This window comes from Carcharhinus amblyrhynchos, chromosome 15 (genome assembly GCF_965287045.1).
Source record: "Carcharhinus amblyrhynchos chromosome 15, sCarAmb.v2.hapA, whole genome shotgun sequence".
In the NCBI taxonomy this organism is placed as follows: Eukaryota; Metazoa; Chordata; class Chondrichthyes; order Carcharhiniformes; family Carcharhinidae; genus Carcharhinus; species Carcharhinus amblyrhynchos.
In genome coordinates, this window is record NC_137338.1 from 12,959,550 (window position 1) to 12,984,335 (window position 24,786).

General features: G+C 45.1%; 1 protein-coding gene across 1 annotated transcript in view; it reads left to right on the forward strand.

Annotated features, from left to right (window-relative positions):
- The window catches only part of LOC145353075 (cell adhesion molecule DSCAM), a 556,699-nt gene that overhangs the window by 432,944 nt on the left and 98,969 nt on the right, over positions 1–24,786 (forward strand). The window contains exons 14-19 of the mRNA XM_080203419.1: positions 482–610; positions 5,002–5,169; positions 11,429–11,499; positions 14,674–14,914; positions 20,639–20,785; positions 22,519–22,674. Of these exons, the coding sequence (XP_080059545.1) occupies positions 482–610; positions 5,002–5,169; positions 11,429–11,499; positions 14,674–14,914; positions 20,639–20,785; positions 22,519–22,674 (912 nt within the window). The remainder of the gene's footprint in view (positions 1–481; positions 611–5,001; positions 5,170–11,428; positions 11,500–14,673; positions 14,915–20,638; positions 20,786–22,518; positions 22,675–24,786) is intronic.

Here is a 24,786-nt window from a genome sequence, read left to right on the forward strand (position 1 = left end):
AAAGAATTAACATTTTGAATCTGTTTGCCACCTCGTGAGTTCTGATGAGGGGGCCAAGTGGACTCGAAACATTAACTCTTGTTACTTTTTTCTCCTTACAGATGCTGCCAGACTTGTTGAGTTTTCCCAGCATTCTCTGTTCTTGTTTCAGATTCTGGTACCTGCAGTATTTTGCTCATTTGAGATATAAACACTTTGCTAAACAGCAAAGGCTCACTTCTCAGAAAAGGGTGAAGAGTATCCATGGGGATCACCATTTAGATACCACCTAACAAATCAAATTTGCTATCAAACAGTTAGGTTAGAGTTCTCCCACTTCGCCCACGGCTGGTCCTGTTGCGACGAATGGAGATTTTGCCGAGTGCCAAATTCTCCATTCTTGCTGGCAGTGCTAGTGGAGTGTGTGAAACCAGAGAATTCTGGCCTTATTATGAGTGCTCTTTGCTTTTTTTTTTAACCATCTTTGTCTGTCACATTGCAGAACCTCCAGACCCTCCTGAGATTGAGATCCGTGAGGTGAGAGCTCGGAGCATTGCTTTGAGATGGAGCATGGGCTTTGATGGCAACAGTCCCATCACTGGCTTCGACATTGAGTGCAAAAACAAGTCGGGTGAGTTCTGAAACCAAAGGACCAATTTTAACTCCAGGAAGTAGTGGTGGGACAGTGGAGGAGTGGGGAGGAAAGAGGTTCCTCTGACCCATACAACATTAGGTGTCCAGATCAGCAACTACCTTTCTGGTCCCCCAGTGCCGACAATATAGTTAAGAGAGCCCACCAACGTCTTTACTTTCTCAGAAGACTAAGGAAATTTGGCATGTCAGCTACGACTCTCACCATCTTTTACAGATGCACCATAGAAAGCATTCTTTCTGGTTGTATCACAGCTTGGTATGGTTCCTGCTGTGCCCAAGACTGCAAGAAACTACAAAGGTTGTGAGTGTAGCCCAATCCATCACGCAAACTCTGTCTACACTTCCCGCTGCCTTGATAAAGCAGCCAGCATAATTAAGGACCTCATTCACTCCGGGCATTCTCTCTTCCATCTTCTTACATCAGGAAAATGCTATAAAAGTCTGAGGTCACATACCAACCGACTCAAGAACAGCTCCTTCCCTGCTGCTGTCAGACTTTTGAATGGACTTACCTTGCATTAAGTTTATCTTTCTCTGCACCCTAGCTATGACTGTAACAGTACATTCTGCACTCTTTCGTTTCCTTCTCTATGAACAGTATGCTTTGTCCGTATAACGCACAAGAAACAATATTTTTCACTGTATAAGAACATAAGAACATAAGAAATAGGAGCAGGAGTAAGCCATCTAGCCCTTCGAGCCTGCCCCGCCATTCAATAAGATCATGGCTGATCTGTCGCTGCTCAGTTCCACTTTCCCGCCCTCTCCCCATAACCCTTAATCCCCTCTCTTATCAAAAACCCATCAACCCACATCTTAAAAATATTTAGCGAGGCAGGCTCCACCACTTCAATGGGCAGAGAATTCCAGAGATTCACCACCCTTTGAGTGAAGAAGTTCCTCCTCAACTCCGTTCTAAACCGCCCCCCTTTTATCTTGAGGCTGTGCCCCCTAGTCCTACTGTCTTTTTTGAGCGGGAAGAGTCTTTCCACCTCTATCCTATCCATCCCATTCATCATCTTATACGTCTCAATGAGATCTCCCCTCATTCTTCTAAACTCTAACGAGTACAAGCCCAGTTTATTCAGCCTCTCCTCATAGCTCAACCCCCTCAACTCCGGTATCAGCCTAGTAAACCTCCTCTGCACTCCCTCCAAGGCCAAAATATCTTTGCGCAGGTGCGGCGCCCAAAACTGCACACAGTACTCCAGCTGCAGCCTCACCAATGCCCTATACAGCTGCAGCAAGACCTCCCTACTTTTATATTCAATCCCCTTCGCTATGAAGGCCAGCATCCCATTCGCCTTCCTGACCACCTGCTGCACCTGCAAGCTGGGTTTTTGCGACTCATGCACAAGGACCCCGAGGTCTCTCTGCACCGTTGCCTGCTGCAGTTTTTCGCCCCGTAAGTAATAGTCCTTCCTACCATTCTTCCTACCAAAGTGGACCACCTCACACTTGCCAACATTAAATTCCATTTGCCAGTTCCTGGCCCATTCTCCCAGCCTATCTAGATCCTTCTGCAGACTCTCCACACTCTCTGCACAATTTGCCGTTCCCCCAATCTTGGTGTCATCAGCAAATTTCGACACCCTACACTCGGTACATGTGACATTAATAAATCAAATCAAACCATTACACCTCAGGAAGTTTTGGTCCCAGTCTTACCTGGAGAGCCTCTTTAGCCTTTCGGACAAATCTGGCGGAAGACGCCAAATGTGCGGGGGTTGAGTGAGACATGTGGGAACCTGCAGGAGTAGGCCCAACCGACGTTGGCAGCCATGGAGACAGAGGCTGATTCCCAGTACCCTGCTGGACTGCTAATTAGAGGAAATAACTGTTAATGAATGAGAAATAATGCAAATTTTCAGATGCAAATTGAAGAAGACCTTCCCAGTTGACAGCAGCGTACATTAAGAGTGTGGTATTTTGTGATCTGAGGGAGGCAAATATGTAGCATTAGTTGTCCCATTTCATTCTCTCAGATCTGTATTTGTATAATTTTCCCTCTGAAAGTACACGGTGTCATTGATTATTCAGCAGGTTTTTTTTAGGCTGTTAATGCCCTGAGGCTGTAAATACTTGGTGTCAGTTACATTAACCTTATGAATATTATAAAACCCAAGGGCTAATGTAACAGACGTCGTGTGTTAGCTGCCTTCAGAAGCAATGTTTAGCAATTCAGGTATCACAAGTCATTATAAAATGACATCCTTCCTGCAATTTGTGCAGAAGTGTGCTATGTGCTGGTTAATTGGAACACTCTCAATGGCAGATGGCTTTTTAATATTCTTACTTTGTTTCCCGGTTTGTATTGGGCTGCAGATTTAAGGGCGTAATTCTCCAGCCCTTCCCGCTGACGGGTTCTTCCGCTCCTGCCGAAGTCAAACACCTCCCCAGCTGCGGGATTTCCAGTGGCAGGACGGGCGAGCCATGCAAATCGCCATTGACTTTGGTGGGACCAGAAAACCCCACCGGCGGCTCATAGAGAGCCGCCCCTGCCCTAGGGGAAAACCTGTCGCCAAACGGTACTGGAAAATCCCATCCTTAACGTTGAGACGAACAGTGTTCGATGTTTAAAAGGATAAATCCGGTGGCGGCTTCTGGGCCGGAATTCCCTGGCCATTCAACCAGGATTTTCCGGTTCCGCTAGCTGCACACCCCTACCAGTGTGGGGTAACAGCATTGGGAATTTCCACGGATAGCAGCAGGACCAGAGAATTCCACCGCTACAAACAACGTGCCACCTTCAGCCGGCGGGAACCACATGGCTGGGAGGCTGGAGAATCTCAACCACGGCATTTGTACCTGCACAGCTAGATGTGGCAATCCAGAAACTAAATTCCTCCTTGACAGAGTACACTTTTATAATTCTGATAGACTGAGCACTGGATTGCCCTGAACTAAGAACAATTATTAATAGCCTCATGCTAAAAAATGTTGGAAATCTTAGGCCTGATGCATTTAGGAGCAGGTGAATTTTTAACAAGTGACAAGCACTGCTGAACAACTTCTCTGGCCCGGATGAATAATTTTACAAGTGTGGAGCCTCAATTCTTCTTGAAAAAAGTAATGTTGCACATTTTTTTAAAAATAATTTGATCTTTTCTGTTTTTTTCTCTAATATTTCTCAGTTAAACCCACCCTCATTTCTCAAATCTTTAATTTGTCCCCTGTACAATGATTTAAATTTAATTCACAGATTTTGTTTTGTTTACTAACCGGTTTGCAGTGGCTCAGTGAGGATCCTTCGATCCGACTGGTTGAAGACCCTCCCTGCTGCTTGTCCTGCCCTCAGATTCCCCCATCGTGCCGCATTGGATCAGGCATACGATCAAAATCAAAAATTCAAAGGCGGTTAAAGGGGGATCATTTTTCAGAAGAAACTTTGGTCTTTTACCACAGTCGTACAAATTACTCACCTACACTGGGTCAAATGTTAAGTTCGGTCTCTGTCCTGACCCACTGGGGACTCAAGTTCAAATTCAGTGCTAGTGACTTCTTAACAACTGCAAGGCTTCTGTGTAAATTGGGTGTGGAGTGGGCAAGAGTCTGCAACACAGTCAATAGGAACAAAATTAACAATGTTGTTCAGGCCACTGGGAACAGCGAACTCACAAAGTTGGGGGATAATAGATTGGCATGCGTAGTGTTGGAGGGAGTTCTCTTCTGTGTTTTTCTTGCCCTGGACAAAAAAAGTGAACCCTGATTTTAACCTAGGATTTGATTTGATTTATTATTTTCACATGTATTAGTAGACAGTGAAAAGTATTATTTCTTGCGCGCGACACAGACAGAGCATACTGTTCATAGAGAAGGAAAAAGAGAATACAGAATGTAGTAATACAGTCATATTGAGGGTGTTGAGAAAAATCAACTTAATATAAGGTAAGTCCATTCAAAGTCTGATACAGCAGGGAAGAAGCCGTTCTTGAGTGGGTTGGTACAGGACCTCAGACTTTTGTACCATTTTCCTGACAGAAGAAGGTGGAAGTGAATATGTCAGGGTGCATGAGGTCCTTATGCTGCCTGCTTTTCCGAGGTAGTAGGAATTGTGGATGGAGTCATTGGATGGGAGACTCCCCATTTGGATTGGGATTGGTTTGGGGCAGATACATATTTAATGGAAGGTGAAGTTGAGCACGTGTAAAAAATGAACCTGCAAACTGAATCCCGCTGGATAGGTTTGCCTAAAATCAGGATAAGACTGAACATCAAACACCAGACAAAATGTTCCATTTGCTAACAGTGATATCCAATTTGTTGAGCTTAAGTGTTTCATTGAATAAAATTAAAACATTGTAAAAACGTCAAAAAACTTGATAAATTGTATATTGGTGAAAAAGGAATGTTTTGTGTGTCCTATAGATTCCTGGGATGCAGTGCAAAGGACAAAAGATGTCTCTCCTCAGTTAAACCAGGCCACAATCATCGACCTACACCCATCTTCCACCTATAACATCCGCATGTACGCCAAAAATCGCATCGGGAAGAGCGAGGCCAGCAACGAGCTCACCATCACCACAGATGAAGCAGGTAAAAGGTCAACGGTAGAGGGTTGAACAGTTTGGATCACCTTTGGTTTCCGATCTCCCGCTTACCACACATAAAATCCCAGGACGTTGCGGGAAGAAAATAACCTCGACAGATCCCCCCCAACATCCGAGGATGACCAAAACTAGTCCAGGAGACCACTCTGTCCCTGATAATTGTGTACTCAGCTGACGTTTTGTGAAACTGGCGATGTCATTAGACATGTCATCACCTTTTGCTAAATTTACTCTCAGGATTCAGTTCAAGGATGTGCAGGTTAGGTGGCTTGGCCGTGCAAAATTACCCCTTAGTGTCCTCAGATGTGTAGGTTAAAGGGATTAGTGGGGTAAGTACCTGTGGTTATGGGGATAGCGCTTAGGTAAGATGTTGTGTCAGAGAACTGGTGCAGATTTGATGGGCCGAATGGCCTCCATCTGCACCATGGGGATTCTATGATTCCAGGCACCATGATCGTAGTGAATGACAGAGCAAGCTCACAGGGCCCGATGGCCTCCTCCTGCTTCTAGTTTCTGTGTTTCTATGTACACGTCACAGGAGTATTTTTCCACACCCCACCATGGCCGAGGGGCCTCACCATTGGCCACCGGCAGTACCTTCCAGTCTCATCGATCATAGAATCATAGAACCCCTACAGTGCAGAAAGCCATTCGGCCCATCAAGTCAGCATCAATCACAGTCCCACCTAGGCCCTATTCCCATAACCCTGCATACTTATCCTGTTAATCCCCCTGCCACTGGGGTCAATTTAGCATGGCCAATCAACCTAACCCGCACGTCTTTGGACTGTGGGAGGAAACAGGAGCACTCAAAGGAAATCCACGCAGACACGGGGAGAACATGCAAACTCCACACAGACCGTGACCCAAGGCCAGGATTGAACCCGGCTCCCTGGCAGCGTGAGGCATCAGTGCTAAGAACTGTGTCACCGTGCCACCCATAAACCATCCGTCTACGTGTTTTGCGTGATCCCACTGCAAGGGAAGCTGCCTGGAGGGGGTAAACTTTGATGGAACCAAAAGGCCCTGCTGACTGGAAGAATCCTCCCACCTCCCCCCCCCCCCCCCCCGCCCCCCCCACCCCCCAACACCCTGTCCCTCCCCCACTCCCCATTCCCATTCCAAATCACGTGGCACCGGTGGTAACATCTGTACCACAGAAACATGCAATTATGCCAGGCGGCTGATCTGTCATCCTAATGTTCCTGATGTTCTCCTATGGGGGGAGCTCCATACTGGGAATCGGATTTATTGTGTGTGTGTGTGTGTGTGTGTGTGTGTGTGTGTGTGTGTGTGTGTGTGTGTGTGTGTGTGTGTGTGTGTGCGCGCCTTGCCTACTCATTGGAGTGAGAATGTTGCTCGAATCAATGAGTGATGGTGCAACGGAGCCCCATGTATCAATCTGATTGAATCTTATCAAAGTGATTGAAGAGGAATCTAATCAGAGTGAAAAGGCTGCATACTGGCACCCCGCTGTGAACCATCAGACCTCACCACTGATTGATCTACAGAGCAGCTAAAGCAGGAGGATTTTCTAGCTGATAACTTTCCGCAATGCCAGGGGATTGAAATGTTTTTATCCTGCTTCCATCACCAGATTGCATTTTTTTTTTGAACAAAAAACATTTAGCCTCGCCACTGGCTCTGACCTTGGGATAGTTTACCTCAAACTAAGTTTCTGAAAGCGTTATTCTTTCCTGGGTGCTGGGAGAATAGTGGGTGCAGGGTGAAAGAGCTGTAACTGTACCACAAAGGACATTTGTAGAGGGGGAGGCGGCGGGGGGGGGAGGCGATGGCCTAGTGGTGTTATCATGAGACTATTAATCTCGAAACTCAGCTAATGTTCTGGGGACCTAGATTCAAATCCTGCCACAGCAGATGGTAGACTTTGAATTCAATAAAAAATATCTGGAACTGAGGATCTACTGATGACTATGACACCATTGACAATTGTCGGAAAAACCCAAATTGTTCATTAATGCCCTTTAAGGAAGGAAACCCGCCATCCTTACCTGGTCTGGCCTACATGTGACTCCAGAGCCACAGCAATGTGGTTGACTCTCAACTGCACTCCAAGGGTAACTAGGGATAGGCAAGAAATGCCAGCCAGTAAAACCCATGTCCCACGAGTGAATGTAAAAATAAATTTGATATCCTTTGCTTTATCGCTCAGTATCTTTGGGTCTGGGCAAGCTCTGGTTAAGGCAAAATGCATGTTCCCTATCCAATTCTTAAAAGTTTAAAGTTTAATAAAGGCAGGCTTACATTAACACTGCAATGAAGTTACTGTGAAAATCCCCTAGCCGCCATACTCCAGTGCCTGTTTGGATACACTGAAGGAGAATTTAGCATGGTCAATGCACCTAACCAGCACATCTTTTGGACTGTGGGGGGAAACCAGAGCACCTGGAGGAAACCCATGCAGACAGGGGGAGAATGTGCAGACTCTGCACAGACAGTGACCCAAGCCAGGTCCCTGGCGCTGTGAAACATCAGTGCCGCTTTACTTTCTTTAATTTTAAAGATGTGGGTGTCACAGGCTGACTGGAACTTATTTCTCTTCTCTGGTTGCCCGTGAAAAGGCAGTGGTCAACTTTTTTTATTTGTTCATGGGATGCGAGTGTCACTGGCTGGCCAGCATTTATTGCCCATTCCTAATTGCCCTTGAACTGAGTGGCTTACTAGGCCTTTTCTAAGGGCAGTTGAGAGTCAACCACATTGCTGTGGCTCTGGAGGCACGTGTAGGCCAGACCAGGTAAGGACAGCAGATTTCCTCCCCTAAAGGAAATTTGTGAACCAGATGGGTTTCTCCAACAATTGACAATGGTCATTATTAGACTTTTAATTCCAAATTTTTTATTGAATTCAAATTTCACCATCCGCTGTGGCGGGATTCGTACCCGGGTCCCCAGAGCATTAGCTGAGTTCCTGGATTAACAGTCTAGCGATGACACTACTAGGCCATTGCCTCCCCAGAATTTAGATTTGAATTAAATAAATATATTTTAAAAAAAAACTGGAACTGAAAAGCTATTCTTAGTCATAGTGACCACGAAATTACCATCATTGTTGTAAAAATTCATCTAGTTGACAAATGTACTTCAGGGCAGCACAATGGCACAGTGGTTAGCACTGCTGCCTCATAGTGTCAGGGATCCGGGTTCGATTCCCGGCTTGGGTCACTGCCTATGTGGACTCTGTACATTCTCCCCGTGTCTGTGTGGGTTTCATCCGGGTGCTCCAGTTTCCTCCCACAGCCCAAAGATGTGCAAGTTAGGTGGATTGGCCATGCTAAATTGCCCCTTAGTGTCCCAAGATATATAGGTTGGATAGATTAACCATGGTAGATGCTGGGGTTACAGGGTGGAGAGAGGGCCTGGGTGAAATACTCTGTCAGAGAGGTGTGCAGACTTGAATGGCCCCTTCTGCACGGTAGAGATTCTAAGCTGGCTTGTTCTTTCTAAGAAGTCTGCTGTCTTCAGTTGTTCTGGCCTGTGGGTGACTCGTTGCAATATGGTTGACTCTGAAATAGTCCAGCAAACCTCTCAGTTCAGGGGCAATTAGGATGGGCAACAAGTACTGGCTTTGCCAGTGAGTCCCACATCATGAAAGAATAAGAAGGAATGCAGAGCAGTTGGTTCCATTATGGGACCTCTTGCATCTCTCTGTCATCTCCTTGTAAATTGGTTTCTTTTCACATTTTCCCCGCTCACTGAACAATTTATTTAGGAGAAAGCTCCCGAGAGTGAAGTAGATGTCCTGTCTGTCACATGATATTTTCATTACGATATTAACTTAATGCTAACGCACTTTTCAAATTGCTTTCCATTCGCTCGCCTTCTTATCCTTGTACCCAAAGTTACTTAAGACTTCAGGCATTTTCCTTAATCTTTCATCAGGTTAATTGGTTTATTTGGTCTTCTCTGGTGCCTTTGGCCCTTTCATTACGAACACCCCCCCCCCCACCCCCCAACGCCCTGCCACCCCCCGAACACAATTACTTGCTGCCTTTTTATATTTGGCAGAATTCCTGTTGCTTTCAACTGAGTTGTCCACGTTCTCCATTTCAGTTAGACAGTCTCCTCTTTCAAGCCACGTGAAGATCAACTTGTCAATCTTGAATTCCAAGGAGGGAATTTGGTTTGAAGGGAGTATCAGGTACCAGGGACCAATGCTGCTGTGGTACAGCATTGTTACCCATACTCCCCTTGGTTGTAGCTCATCATTGGAAGAGCTTGATTGGTTAATTCATCCCACTGGCTCCAGATCCCAGGCAATCCCTGTTGATATTCCAACCTCGTGTTGCTTTCAGTTTGTTTATTTTACCGTAGAGTGTGTTAAGGTTTCCAACTTTGCTACACAGTAATAGCATCATGGCACGGTGGTTAGCACTGCTGCTTCACAACTTCAGGGATCCGGGTTTGATTGCAGCCTGGGGTCACTGTCTGTGTGGAGTTTGCACATTCTCCCCATGTCTGTGTGGGTTTACTCTAGGTGCTCCAGTTTCTTCCCATAGTCCAAAGATGTGCAGGTTAGATGGATTGGCCATGTTAACTTGCCCCTTAGTGTCCCAAGATGTGTAGGTTAGATGGATTAACCATGGGAAATGTGGAGGGTTACAGGGATAGGATGGGGGGAGAGGTTGTGAGTAAGATATTCTGTCGGAGAGTTGGTACAGTCTCAATTGGTCAAATGGCTTCTTCTGCATGGTAGGGAATTCTATGATCCGCAAAAGTGTACAAGCATTTACAGTTTAATGACCATTTGATTGTGTTTACATCAAGTGACTATTGTTACAACCAAGGCCAGAAACTCCAAGTGTTTTATGGAGTCAGCCTAAACCATAAGTTTTGCACTTTGAATTTGGCATCCGTGAGCATAAGATTGTTCACTCTAGGTATGGTTCAAGTGTCCAAAAAGGGAGCTTTTATCAAACAAAGTTTATTTAAGAACACAGTTAACATATAATTAAAAAATTAGCATTCCTTTTCCCAATTACAAAAAAGGAACAAGCATGATATTGTATAAACCTTAACAGCGAAATATACTGTTCCAAAACAAACAACCTCCATCCCTTTCTTGGTTTGGCACAGAAAGCAAGTATGCTCATTTGATGCTGGAGTTTGCAGCTTTGCAAGACCTGCTGTGAATTGGTGCTTTGAAATGTTGAATTGAAAACACTAAGGCCTTCTCAGTTCAGGAACTTTCTGCACACCTTGAGACACAAAGAGATAACTGCTTGCCTCTAGCTTCGAGCTGCAATTCACAGGTAGAAAAATCTTCACTTCAGAGACAGAGAATTCTGCTTTCAATCTACAGTTCAAACAACTTCTAACCAAACTGAAATTAAAATCCTTTGGATTGCTCCTGTGGGGGAAGAGAAAACTGCCCCAAAGTGCCACCTGACCTGTCAATCATTCTTCACCCAACAATTCTGAAGGGTGATAAAATTCCAGGACATTGCATTAGGTCCAGATTAAAAATAAACATTGTTTCAATTATCCTGCTTCAGCGATCATAAATGATACCAGTGCAGATAGCATGGCATCAAAACAAAACTAACCAGACCCGCTTTAAAAAACTGCAGACAACCTGAATAGAATATGTTTCTTAAAGGCACAGTATTGTCATGCTACTCTGTGCCTTACCTATAGAAAAGAGTGAAAAATGTGTCAGATGCCCAATAATTCATGGCCTTCTCCTGTGATTTCCAGTAGGGATGTGGGGATTTTACAAAGTATTTGTGTGAAAATGACTGGCAGGAAGGGACTGACCTGTCCAGCGAACCTGTGCCATGCTCATGGAGGCTGGAACATTCTGTCACGGCAGCTGAGACTAACTTAGATCAATAATCTGGGGGTTCAACTGTTGATGGGTGAAACTCAATCCTTGGGCATTCCTCACTGCCTCAGGAGTGAGGGTAGTTCAGGAAGATGCTTTGAGCAGAGGATGGGTATCACACTGTTCTATTTAGTGTCAGCCTGGCAAAATAAGCAGAGATGATGTGTGGTATATTGTTGAGCAATGCTTATATATGTGTGTATTTAGTTTGGTTGATGGGGCAAAGTGTATGAGGTGTTAGCACATGGCCGTGAGACAAAAAACAAACAAGACCAATTTTCCCAGGTCTTTCTGCTTTCACTTTGGGTCACTGCTTCATTTTTTTTAACAGTGGCCTAACTTCTGAATTCCATCAATTGAGTGTGGCTGATACTTCTCACATTTATATTTCAAACTCTTTTTAGCCCCTGATGGTCCACCCATTGATGTTGTCCTGGAATCTCTGTCTTCTCAATGCATCAAAGTGACTTGGAAGGTAAATGAATTTGAGTGTACTCTTTGATAAGAATGGAAAAATTGGGGGATCTCGTGCCTTGCACTGACTGAGCTCCGATTTTCTCTCCTCGCTAACTACAACAGATGTTTTGGTTTTGCAATATTTGTAAATGTGCTCTAAAAGAACCGCTTTAAAGGCTATCCTTATTAACAATATATTTATAATTTGGGGCAAGATGTTACTAAGTTTAAGTTTATTTATTAGTGTCACAAGTAGGTTTACATTAACACTGCAATGAAGTTACTGTGAAAAGCCCCTAGTCACCATACTCTGGCGCCTGTTCGGGTACATTGAGGGAGTTTAGTATGGGCAGTGCATCTAACCAGCACATCTTTCAGATTGTGGGAGGAAATCAGAGCACCCGGAGGAAACCCACGCAGGTAAGAGGAGAACGTGCAGACTCTGTACAGTGATGCAGGCTGGGAATTAAACCCGGGTCGCTGTCGCTATCAGGGAGCCGTGCTAACCACCATGCTACCCACTGTCACTGTGAATTTTGTCAGCTAAAGGCTTCTTCACTTTGTTCACTGGAAACTGTTACCACTTTGGTTGTGGATTTTCACTGTCTCATTGCAAGATGTACTGGATAGAACATTGTGCTGCAAGGATATTGAAGTATTAGTTGATAGTTTGTCCAAGGAATAATGTGTTTCTTCTCAATAAGTGGAAGTAGATGTCACACGCTCTTTCGCCTGAGTTGAGGCACAAGGAGATCACACACTGTCCTTGCATCATAGTACATGAGACATTGTAGCCTTGTGAGTTCGTATGCCTTTTCACTTCCACAGACACTTCTGTAGTGTTGGGATTTAAGTCATTTATGAAGCTAAATGCAAGAATCTTTACTCTGTATATAAGTCACACTGTACCTCACTTATCAGCTATTGTTTGGAAAAAGGGGGCATTTGTGTAAAGGCATTGACATTGATACTTGAGAATAAAACCTAAAAGTTATTGTAATCACGCAAGAGTGTTTGAATATAGGATTAGGGATATTTTACTGCAATTGTACAGAGCATTGGTGAGGCCACACCTGGAGTATTGTGCGCAGTTTCGGTGTCCTTATCTGAGGGAGGATGTCCTTGCTATAGAGGGAGTTCAGCAAAGGTTTACCAGGCTGATTCCTGGGATGGCAGGTCTGTCACATGAGAAGAGACTAAGTCGGTTAGGATTATATTAATTGGAATTTAGAAGAGTCAGAGGGAATCTCATTGAAACTTATAAAATTCTAACAGGTTTAGACAGGGTAGATTCAGAAAGAATGTTCCCAATGGTGGGGGAGTCCAGAACAAAGGGGTCATAATTTGAGGATAAGTGGTAAACCTTTCATTACTGAGGTGAAGAGAAATTTCTTCACCCAGATTTTTGATTTGATTTATTATTGTCACATGTATTAACATACAGTGAAAAGTATTGTTTCTTGCAAACTATACAGACAAAACATACCATTCATAGAGAAGGAAATGAGAGAATGCAGAATGTAGTGTTACAGTCATAGCTAGGGTGTAGAGAAATATCAACTTAATGCAAGGTAAGCCCATTTAAAAGTCTGACAGCAGCAGGGAAGAAGCTGTCCTTGAGTTGGTTGGTACGTGACCTCAGACTTTTATATCTTATTCCTGACGGAAGAAGGTGGAAGACAGAATGCCTGGGGTGCGTGGGGGTCCTTAATTATGCTGGCTGCTTTGCCAAGGCAGTGGGAAGTGTAGAGTCAATGGATGGGAAGCTGGTTTGTGTGAAGGATTGGGCTACATTCATGATCTTTTGTAGATTCTTGCAGTCTTGGGCAGAGCAGGAGGCATACCAAGCTGTGATACAACCAAAACCAATGCTTTCTATGGTGCATCTGCAAAAGTTGGTGAGAGTCGTAGCTGACATGCCACATTCTCTTAGTCTTCTGAGAAAGTAGACGCGTTGGTGACTTGCCTGTCTAAAGGTAATCAGGATAGTGTCCTTTCTTATTATTCAAATAATACTCACCTGAAATGGAATCTGATAGAGCTGTCACTCACTTCCCACTCATATATTACTCTGACTGAATTATTATTTCGTTTACTCAGAATCCTGCAATAACAGATGCAGCATGGCCCAATATTGCTTTGTCAGTAGAACAGTTGATTTTATTTAAGATAATATTTTAACATTAACCAGAGCGGCTCTATAGAAAGGTTAAACCATCCAATGTGCTTTTGCATATCAATTTTTACTTTGCAAATGGCAAGGCACGTTGGAAATGGTTTCCTCTCCTTATACGGTTTTAATTTCCAGAGATTTAGTCCCAATATCAGGATTCAGAGTGTGAATAATGGATAAATGACCAGCTCTCCAGCCTGTATCAATTAATTATAGGTGCTGCGTCACAATTGTAGCCTATTGCCAGCTGTAAAGTTAATTTCCCTCTTCTTCACTTGTGAGCTTTAATCTATCCTCAGAAGACATCACTAACTATGATCATCTGATACTTCCATTTCCGACTCACTCTGATGAGTTGCATGAAATTGCCAGTTTTGCTCATTGGACACCAGCCACACAGAGTATCAGGGCGTGCTACACTGTCAAATGTTCCAATGAGGCTTTAGACCAAGATCTCATCTGTCCTCTTGGAAGGGCGTAAAAAATCCCACAGGAATATTTTGAAGAGGAGATGGGGATTTCTCTCCCCGCCACCCCTCCAACTTCCTGCCATTTCCCGTCTCCCAGCACCATGATTAAGACTTATCCAACAAGAATGTCTATGATGGCGCAGTGGTTAGCACTGCTGCCTCACAGTGCCAGGGACCAGGTTCGATTCCAGCCTCTGGTCATTGTGTGGAGTTTGCATGCTCTCCTCGTGTCTGTGTGGGTTTCCTCCGGGTGCTCCGGTTTCCTCCCACACCCCAAAATTGTGCAGGTTAGGTGGATTGGCTGAGGTAAATGCGTGGGCTTACGAGGATGTGGGAGAGGGGTGGGATGTTCTTGAGCCGTGGTAAATGTGCGAGGTTAGGGCAGGCGAGAGAGCCAGTGCAGACTTGATGGGCCGAATGGTCTCCTTCTGCACTGTAGGGATTCTATGAACCAACACCATCGAGAGTCAGAAGGGGGAACATCTGTGTATGTGAGTACCACCTCTGTGATTCATAACGACATGTGCTCTTTTCTTCATTCCTGCCTCAGGCTCCAAAAAAGCACTTGCAAAATGGATTAATCCGCGGCTATCAGATTGGTTACCGGGAATACAGCACCGGAGGCAACTACCAGTTCAACATCATCAGCATGGAGACAACAGGCGACAGCGAGCTGTACACTCTGGACAATCTGAAGAAGTTTACCCAGTACGGAGTGGTGGTCCAGGCCTGTAACCGTGCAGGCACAGGACCCTCCTCACAGGAAATCATCGCTACAACGTTAGAAGACGGTAGGTCAACAACAATTCCATAAGTTTATATCGCACCTTAAACATAACAAAAAACATCCCAAAGGCACTTCGCAGCAGTCATGCCAAATAAAGTTCAAAACTGAGTCACATCAGGAGATACGGCAGGTAACCATAAGGGCATAAGATATAGGAGCAGAATTGGGCCATTCGGCCCATCAAGTCTGTTCCGCCATTTAATCATGGCTGATATGATTCTCATCCCCATTCTCTTGCTTTCTCCCCATAACCCTGACCCGCTTATTAATCAAGAACCTATCTACCTCTGTCTTAATCAATGACCTGGCCTCCACAGCCCTCTGCGGCAAAGAATTCCACAGATTCACCATCCTCTGGCTGAAGAAATTCCTCCTCATCTCACTTTTAAAGGAGCGTTCCTCCACTTTGACGTTGTACCCTCGAGTTCTAGTCTCTGCCACTAATGGAAACATCCTCTCCAATTCTACTGTATCCAGACCTCTCAGTGTTCTGTAAGTTTCAATTAGATCCCCACCTCATCCTACTAAACTCCATCGAGTACAGACCCAGAGTCCTCAACCGTTCCTCATATGACAAACCCTTTATCCCTGGGATCATTCTTGTGAACCACCTCTGGAACCTTTCCAAGACCAGCACATCCTTCCTTAGATACGGGGCCCAAAACTGCTCACAATATTCAAAATAGGGTCTGATCAGAGCTTTATACAGCCTTGGCAGTATATCCCTCCTCTTGTATTCTAGCCCTCTAGAAATGAATTTGCCTTCCTAACTGCCATCTGGACCTGCACGTTAACCTTAAGAGAGTCCTGAGCCAGGACCCCTGAGTCCCTTTGTGCTTCAGATTTCCAAAGCCTTTCCCCTTTTAGAAAATAGTCTATGCCTCTATTCTTCCTACCAAAGTGCAAATCCAAAGCAAGGAGAGAGAGAGTTAGCAAGGTGGAGAGGTTTAGCCAGGGAATTCCAGAGCTTAGGCTCTCTGGCATGGTCATCACTGGTGAACTGATGAAAAGGACTGATGGCCGGAATAAAGGATCACAGAGTTCTGGGGTAGGGCGGTCTGTAAGAGCTGAAGGAGATTGAGATGAGGCCATGGAAAGACTTGAGAACAAGAAGGAAAATGTTGAATCAAGGAATTGCTGAATTGGAAACCAGTGTCAGTGAGAAAGCAGAGGGTAGATGGGCTAATAGGACTTGTTATGAATAGGATACAGAAAGCAAAGGTTTAGGTCAACTGAAGAATAACAGAGGGCGGAAGCTTTGCCGAGGGTACGTGAAATAGTCAAGCCTCGAGGTGACAAAGGCACAGTCCAAAGATATGCAGGTTAGGTTGATTGGCCATGCTAAATTGCCCCTTAGTGTCCTGGGATGTGTACATTAGAGGGATTAGCAGGTAAATATGCGGGATTTCAGGGATAGCGCCTGGTGGGAATTTTTCTCAGTTCAGGCTTGATGGGCCAAATGGCCTCCTTCTGCACTGTAAGGTTTCTATGATTCTATGAAAGGTGAGAGCCTCAGCAACAGATGAGCAGAGGCAGGGTTGGGAACCCTTAGTCAAGGTCTGTGGTACAAATGGCATTGTGATCGTTTACTCTGTAAACTGAAAGCACAGGGAAAAAGCCAAAACCTGTAGCCCTGAAGATTGGCAAGACACAATGAAGATTAGGTGGAGTTGATTTTTGGTACCTCTTCTCCCAGGCATTGGATAGATACGACACATTTACCAGGTGCTGTCCCGCCATGCTGTGTGTGAATGTGGGAGTAAACTCAGGACACGGCTACAACCTGAGAGGTCCCAGTAAACCAGGACATTTTGCTGAATGCAATAAGCAAAATGTTTATTTCTAGAAAATCTCAGAACCATCTGGTTGCGTTTCAACAATCTCACACTTTATTTTCCTCTCCCTTTCAACAGCTCACCTCAGGCTGAGACCCATCTCCTTTTTCAGTTTAACCTAGACCTTCAATCCCATTCCAACCCACTGAGATCTTCACCCATCTTCATAACTTCATTAGATATAGGAGCAGAATTAGACCATTCGGCCCATCGAGTCCACTCTGCCATTCCATCATGTCTGGTATGCTCCTCACCCTACTTTCCTGCCTTCCCCCCATAACCCTTCAACCCATTACCAATTAAAAATTTGTCTAACTCCTCCATAAATTTACTCACTGTCCCAGCGTCCACTGCTCTTTGGGGCAGCGAATTCCACAGATTCACAACCCTTTGGGAGAAGTAATTTCTCCTCAACTCTGTTTTAAATTTATAAAATAAAAGTGTTGCCCCGGACTGGGGAATTGCGGCGATGAGGAAAGATTGGATTGACCAGGGTTGTTTTGCTGGGAACACAGGAGGCTGAGGGTTGAGTGAACTGAAGTATCCAAAATGGTGAAGGTGGAGAGGAAGGGGCAGTTTCCCCTGAGCAGGGAGAGGGGGAGGAGCTGCCACAGATTGAAGGGGATTGCTGGCAGCATTAGAGGGGACATCAGGAAGATGTTTTTCACTCAGAGTGCCCCGGTTTCCTCCCACAGTCCAAAGATGTGTGGGTTAGGTTGATTGGCCATGCTAAATTGACCCTTGTGTAAATTAGCAGGGTAAATATGTGGGGTTACAGAAATAGGGCCTGGGTGGGATTGTGGCTAGTGCAGACTCGAAGGGCCGAATGACCTCCTTCTGCACTGTAGGGATTCTATGATTCCACTCTTCCCTCTCCCAACTCTTGCACTTATTAAAGTGGTTCGGCTGGCACAGACAGAAGCTCTCGCCCACTGTGAGGTGTAGTCAGAACCACTTAATAATTGGGATTGGCCTGATGGGGTACGAGAGGGGTTTTTCACTGATTTGATTCTACACATGAGAACTGTGTTCCCAAAACACTGACAGGACATGGCAAGCATGGATTGTCGTCATAAGGGAGAAGTTTCTAGAATCCCTGTAGTGCAGAAGGAGGCCATTCAAAGATGTGCAAGATTGGGAGGACTGGCCGTGCTAAATTGCCTCTTAGTGACCCGAGGTGTATAGGCTATGTGGGTTAGCCATGCTAAATTGCTTCTTAATGTCCAAAGGTGTGCAGGTCAGGTGAATTAATCATGGTAAATTGGCTCATTGAGTCAGCACCGACTCACCGAAAGAACATCTTACCGAGGTCTAGCCTCCTGACTTATCCCCATAACCCCACACATTTCCCGTGAGGGAGGGACAGATCAGCAAAGCTTTGAGAACCTGGGGAAGGGTGAATTAGAATCCAAGTTTGTAATTTGAACACCAGGGGGAAACAGGGAAGAGGAAGAACAGTCAAAGCTGATGAGTAAGAAGCAAGGAAAGTTCGAATGATGATCAGATATTGTACAAGGAAAGGGGGAGAGAGTAGGGCAGGGGGATTAATTTTACATTTCTCCCACAGAAATAATAGTTGAGCCAGAGTCTTTGGCTTTGGATGATTCTCCCTTTAAACTTACAGAATAGAACATAAAAGCAGTTGGGAGAGATACTTTAGCCTTCCTACAGTGCCCCCAGCTGGTTAGACACCAGGATAGGCGACTGTCGGAAACAAACAATGCATTCAGCACAAACACTGAGAAACACGAGTGAAAACTAATGAAAAAAATATGTGGAAGATTTAGAATTGTGTATTCTTGACCATTTCTCTTTTAAATAATAACTAGGCTCATATTAAAATTTGATCTGTTTGCTTTAAAATCATTGCATTTGTAAGTTATCTTAGAGAACAAAGAAAATTACAACACAGGAATAGGCCCTTCAGCCCTCCAAGCCTGCACTGACCATGCTGCCCGACTGAACTAAAACCCCCTATCCTTCCGGGGACCGTATCTCTCTATTCCCATCCTATTCATGTATTTGTCAAGACGCCCCTTAAATGTCACTATCATTTCTGCTTCCACTACTTCCCTCAGCAGTGAGTTCCAGGCACCCACCACCCTATGTGTAAAACCTCGTACATCTCCTTTAAACCTTGCCCCTCGCACTTTAAACCTGTGCCCCGTAGTAACTGACTCTTCCACCCTGGGAAAAAGCTTCTGACTATCCACTCTGTCCATGCCCCTCATAACCTTGTAGACTCCTATCAGATCGCCCTTCAACCTCCGTCATTCCAGTGAGAACAAATCAAGTTTCTCCAACCTCTCCTCACAGCTAATGCCCTCCGTACCAGGCAGTATCCTGGTAAATCTTTTCTGTAGAGCCCAGCCTTTCATGCTTTCGGCTGAGATCTTAATTCGCTCAAAACCCATTCACTCACACAGAGTTTATACCAAGCTTGTCCCTGACAGGCAGTTCCAGTTCCGAGAGATGTTTCTACGTCCTTTGAAAGACAGAGGCTGAGGGGAGATCTGATAGAGATCTACAAAAGTATGAGAGGCATGGACAGGGTGGATAGTCAGAGGCTTCTTCCAAGGGTGGAAGTGTCAGTCACAAGGGGGCACAGGTTCAAAGTGAGAGCGGCAATGTCTAAGGGATATGTGTGGAGGAAGTTTTTCATGCATAGAGTGGTGGGTGCCTGGAATGCACTGCCAGAGGAGATGTTGCCACATCAGCAATATTTAAGAGGCATCTGAATAGGGAGGAAATAGAGGGATACAGACCAAAGGGTGGCACAGTGGCACAATAGTTAGCACTGTTGCCTCACAGCACCAGGGACCCAGATTCAATTCCCAGCTTGGGTCACTGTCATTGTGGAGTCGGCGCATTCTCCCCGTGTCTGTGTGGGTTTCCCCCAGGTGCTCTGGTTTCCTCCCACAGTCCAAAGCTGTGCGGGTTAGGTGGATTAGTCATGCTAAATTGCCCCTTAGTGCCAGGCAGACTAGCTAGGGTAAGTACATGGGATTATGGGGATAGGGCCTGGGTGGCATTGTGATTGGTGCAGACTTGATGAGTCAAATGGCCTCCTTCTGCACTGTAGAGATTCATGTGTAAGGGCAGAATTTTTTTTAGTTAAGTTAGGGCACGAGCTTTGGAAGGTGAAGGGCCTGTTCCAGTGCTGTAATTTTCTTTGCTCTCCAAAAACTTCTTGTTACATTGAGCTCAGTGAGCCAGCTTGCCCATCCATCTTTCCCTTTTCCAATACCAGTCGGAAATTGTCCCTGTTGTGCAGATCACCTGAGTGATCTGGCCACTTACCTATTGTACACCCATGTCAAGAAGGGACATGGAGACATTGGTCTGAATATGGCAGTCAATGTATTGAGTGATGACAATGACACTGGCTATTCCTGGCTCCATGTGTTCTAGAGTTACAGCGAATGAGTCCTTCAACACAACTCTTTTCATTCAGTCTTGGGACATGGGTGTCGTTGGCAAGGACAGTATTTCTTATGTTTCCCTTGTTAGCCTTGAGAAGATGATGGTGAGCTGCCTTCTACCGACACGGCAATCTGTGGGGCGATGGCACTCCCACTCTCTTTGGCACCGTTTGATATAGTTGAGCTTGCTATATTAGGCCACTTCTGAGGTCAGTCAAACTGGTGTGGATCTGGAGTCACAGGTGAGTAAGGCAGCAGCTTTCTTTCCCTGAAATACATTAGTGGATCATAAGGTTATAGAAGTAACGCAGCATTCAGCCTCACACTTTGTGATGCCACAGTATTTGCCATATATGGGAATAATGGATCTGCTTTCACTCATATTTCTGGCCTTATGAGTGTCTGAGCTCCACTGGATTTGTGAAGATTGTTTTACTCATGTCTTTTGCTTGTTTCCTTTCTCAATGGCAGTACCCAGCCGTCCACCGGACAATGTCCAAGCCAGTGCCACATCTCCAGAGGTCATCTCACTGTCGTGGTCAATGCCGCCAAAGGAGGCTCTGAATGGGATTCTCCAGGGATATAGAGTTATTTACTGGGCAAATCTCCCAGATGGAGGTGAGTATTCTGCAGTAATCTGTGTGCAGTATCAGTCCCTCCTGACAATCATCAGCTCCCTCACCTATCTACATCCCTCACTTCAACAGAGAGGCTGATCAGGAGAGGGGAACCAAGATGGTGCATTGCCATCATTCACAAACATCTAGAATATTACAGCATGCTAATACCTTCTCATTTGTAACTTTGAACAGAAAATGATGCCCATCTTTCAATCCGAACACTCTGTTATTATCTTGTGAGCAATGGATTTGAATTCAAAATCAGAGCCATTCTTTGTCTTTCGTTCAGTCATGTAATGTGGGCGTCACTGGCCAGCATTTATTGCCCATCCTTAATTGCCCCTGGGAAGGAGGCGGTGAGCTGCCTTCTTCAACTGCTGTGGTCCCTGAGCTGTAGGAACACCCTCACTGCTGTTAGGGAGGGAATTCCAGGATTTTGACCCAGCAACAGTGAGGGAACGGCCGATATATTTCCAAGCGTGCCACTTGGAGGGGAATTTGCTGGTGATGGTGTTGCCATGTGACTGCTACCCTTGTCCTTCCAGATAGTAGCGGCCGTGGGTTTGGAAGGTGCTTTCTAAGGAGGCTTGGTGAGTTCTGTTAGTAAATGCAAGGAATACCAATGCATGCCTCATTCCACAACATGAAGAGGGGTGGTAAACCTTGCGAGCAGAGTCGCGTCACTCTTGACAGATAGTATGAATTTGCCTTCTACTCTGAAATGGTCCAAAACTGCCTCAAATTCGTTCCCTGTCAGATGCTTCCAGCTGTGAAAGAAAGGATTTATCCCATCCACTTGTTTGGATTTAAACATTGGCTCCAGGTCAAAGTTGAACCCAGGACCAAGAGACCAAACCTCCCCTAACCTGGTTTCACCCTTTCTGTCCTGAAGGATGTGACTGAAGCTGGAATATAGTTGTAGGTATAAGCACCCTTGGGTGATCCTGCAGTGGGAATGCATGGTGTCTCCAGGTACACTTCAGTCCTTTGTAAGGAGTCAGCACCTTAGGGACAGGGGTTAATAAACATAAGGAGAGAATTCTGTGCATTTAATTTGATCTGTTTCCTTTGGATATTGATTTATTGATTTTGCCACTTTAAAAATGGACACTTTTTATTTGTAATTGATAACTCAATCATCCAAATTGGAACTTAAAAAAAAGAGCACTGCCAAGGAAGAAACACCTTCTCATGTCTGGCCAATAGACAATTCTCCCTGTGCGAACCCAGACCATCATTAGAATCATAGAATCTCTACAGTGCAGAAGGAGGCCATTCAGCCCATAGAGACTACACCAATCACAATCCCACCCAGACCCTAATCCTGTAACCCCATTTGCCTTGCTAACCCCCATGACACTAGAGTCAATTTTATCATGGCCAGTCAACCTAACCCACACATCTTTGGACTGTGGGAGGAAACCGGAGTACCCAGAGAAAACCCATGCAGACACAGGAAGTATGTGCAAATTCCAAACAGGCAATGACCCAAGGCTGGAATTGAACCCGGGTCCCTGGTGCTGTGAGGCAGCAGCGCTAACCACTGTGCTGCTGTGACAGTTGACTGACAGGGCCTCACAGTGTGATCCATGACTGACTGTCCCAATCTTTGGCTTGGGAATGCGAACACCAGGGGTGCACCCTCACTGATCTCCTGCTTACCTTCTCAGTGTGTTAAAATATTTGATTGGCCAATCTCACCATTTTCTCTTCTCATTTTCTTTGTGTCAGAGCTCGGAGAGATTAGAAACGTCACGACCACCCAGGTCAAGTTGGAACTGGATGGGCTCGAGAAGTTCACCAACTATAGTATACAGGTGTTGGCATTCACCCGGGCAGGAGATGGAGTCAGGAGCGAGCAGATCTTTACCCGTACCAAGGAGGATGGTAGGTTAATGCCAACAACAATCTCATCAATATATATTTTCTGTGCAACTCTATTTTTGTGAAATCCCGTGCTCTGTCACAACCTTCTGAAGCTTTTCCAAGTGGCAACACGTGGTCAATTAAATGAGCACTGTGGCAATAATGCCAATGCAAAAGTAAAACTCCAACTGTTCTGATATCAGGGCTGTGTGGTCAATAATCATTGTAGCCTTTAGTGTGAGGAAACTTTGTTTACTTGCTGCAAACAGCCTGGGGTCTCTTGTGTATGAAGGATTAAGGGTGATCTAATTAAGGTGCTTTGGACAATTAAAGGAACTGATAGGTTCAACAGGGAGAAACTATTTCCTCTGGTCAGGGCTTGGCTTTGAAATTAGAGCTCGGCCGTACAAGGCATGGTTCTTTAGCTAAAAATTCATGTCTGCAGCTGTACAAAGCAGGAACTGTGAGCTGGAAGATTGATTTGAATGAACTCCCAGGAGTTTAGGCAATTTATCAATTCCCAACCAATGCTCACGGCCGCATTAATAATCATGGCATTTTGTGGGCACACGCTACAAATTGGGGGTGGGAAGGTTGCCAGGAGGGTGGTTAAGGAATTCAGCACTGGCCAGTGACCATTGTGGACAGCTAGGCTTTCTAAGCCACAACATCTGTATCAAGTAAAATTGGCCCCTTCTGTAAGAGCAGGAGACTGGGTGGCTATAACATAACCATCGCCAGTGGGGCAAAGTGAGGGAAGGATGTGCAAGAATCCAGGGTTCTCGTGAGGTTGTAGGGCTGCAGAAAGTTGCGGAACCAGGAAGTGATGAGGCCGCAATAGGAGTTAAGTACAACAGTAGAAATTTTACATTTCAGCATTAGAACCATAGAAAAGTTACGGAGCAGACAGAGGCCATTCAGCCCAAGATATCTGTGCCAGCCAAAAAAAGAGAAAAAAAAAAGCTGGATGCTCATTTTAATCCCATTTCCCAGCCCCTGGTCCATATCCTTGCCGAATGCAGCAATTCAGATATACACCCACGTACCTTTGCAATGAGGTGAGTGTTTCAGCCTACATCACCAATTTAGGCAGTGAGTTCCAGGCACCCTCCACCCCCTGGGTGAAAAGGTCTTTCCTCATGTCCCCTCTAATCATAGAGTCATGGAGTTTTACAGCATGGAAACAGAACAACATGTCCATGCCACCATTATTTTTTAACCACCGAGCTAATCCCAGTTTCCCACATTTGGTTCATATCCTTCCATACCCATCTTACCCATGTAACTGTCTAAATGCTTTTTAAAAGACAAAATTGTACCCACCTCTACTACTGCCTCTGGCAGCTTGGTCCAGTCGCTCATCATGTAAAAATTGCCCCTCTGGACTCTTTTGCATCTCACCTTTCTCACCCCAAACCTATGCCCTCTAGTTTTAAACTCCCCTACTTTTGGGGAAAGATATTGACTATCTAGTTGACCTATGCCCCCTATTATTTTATAGACCTCTATAAGATCACGCCTCAGCTTCCTACACTTCAGAGACAAGAGTCTCAGTCTATCCAACCTCTCCTTATAATTCAAACCATCAAATCCTCCTCCCAATCACCTTAAATCTATGCCCCCGGTATCAGATCCCTCAGCTAGGCGTGTTGTGATGCTGTGGTGCTAACTTTACAAAGCCACCATTCTGATTACTCAGAAGGGAGAGCAACAATAACTTTTAACAGAGTGAAATATAATAAATAGGACTTTACTGGAATATTATCAAACAAAATTTGACATCAAGCCACATGAAGAGATGTTGGGACAGATGAACAAAAACTTAGTCAAGGAGGCAGGTTTTAAAGAGCATCTTCAGGAAGGAAAAAGTGGAGAGCTTTGGCTGAGGCAGCTGAAGACCAGTAATGGAGGGAGACTCCGGAATTCAAGGAATGTAGATATCTTGGATGGTTTATTTATTTATTACTGTCACAAGTAGGCTTGTGTTAACACTGCAATGAAGCTACTGTGAAAAGCCCCCAGTCGCCACCCTCTGGCGCCAGTTTGGGTACACTGAGGGAGAATTTAGCACGGCCAATGCACCTAACCAGCACATCTTTCAGACTGTGGGAGAAAACCGGAGCACCCGGAGGA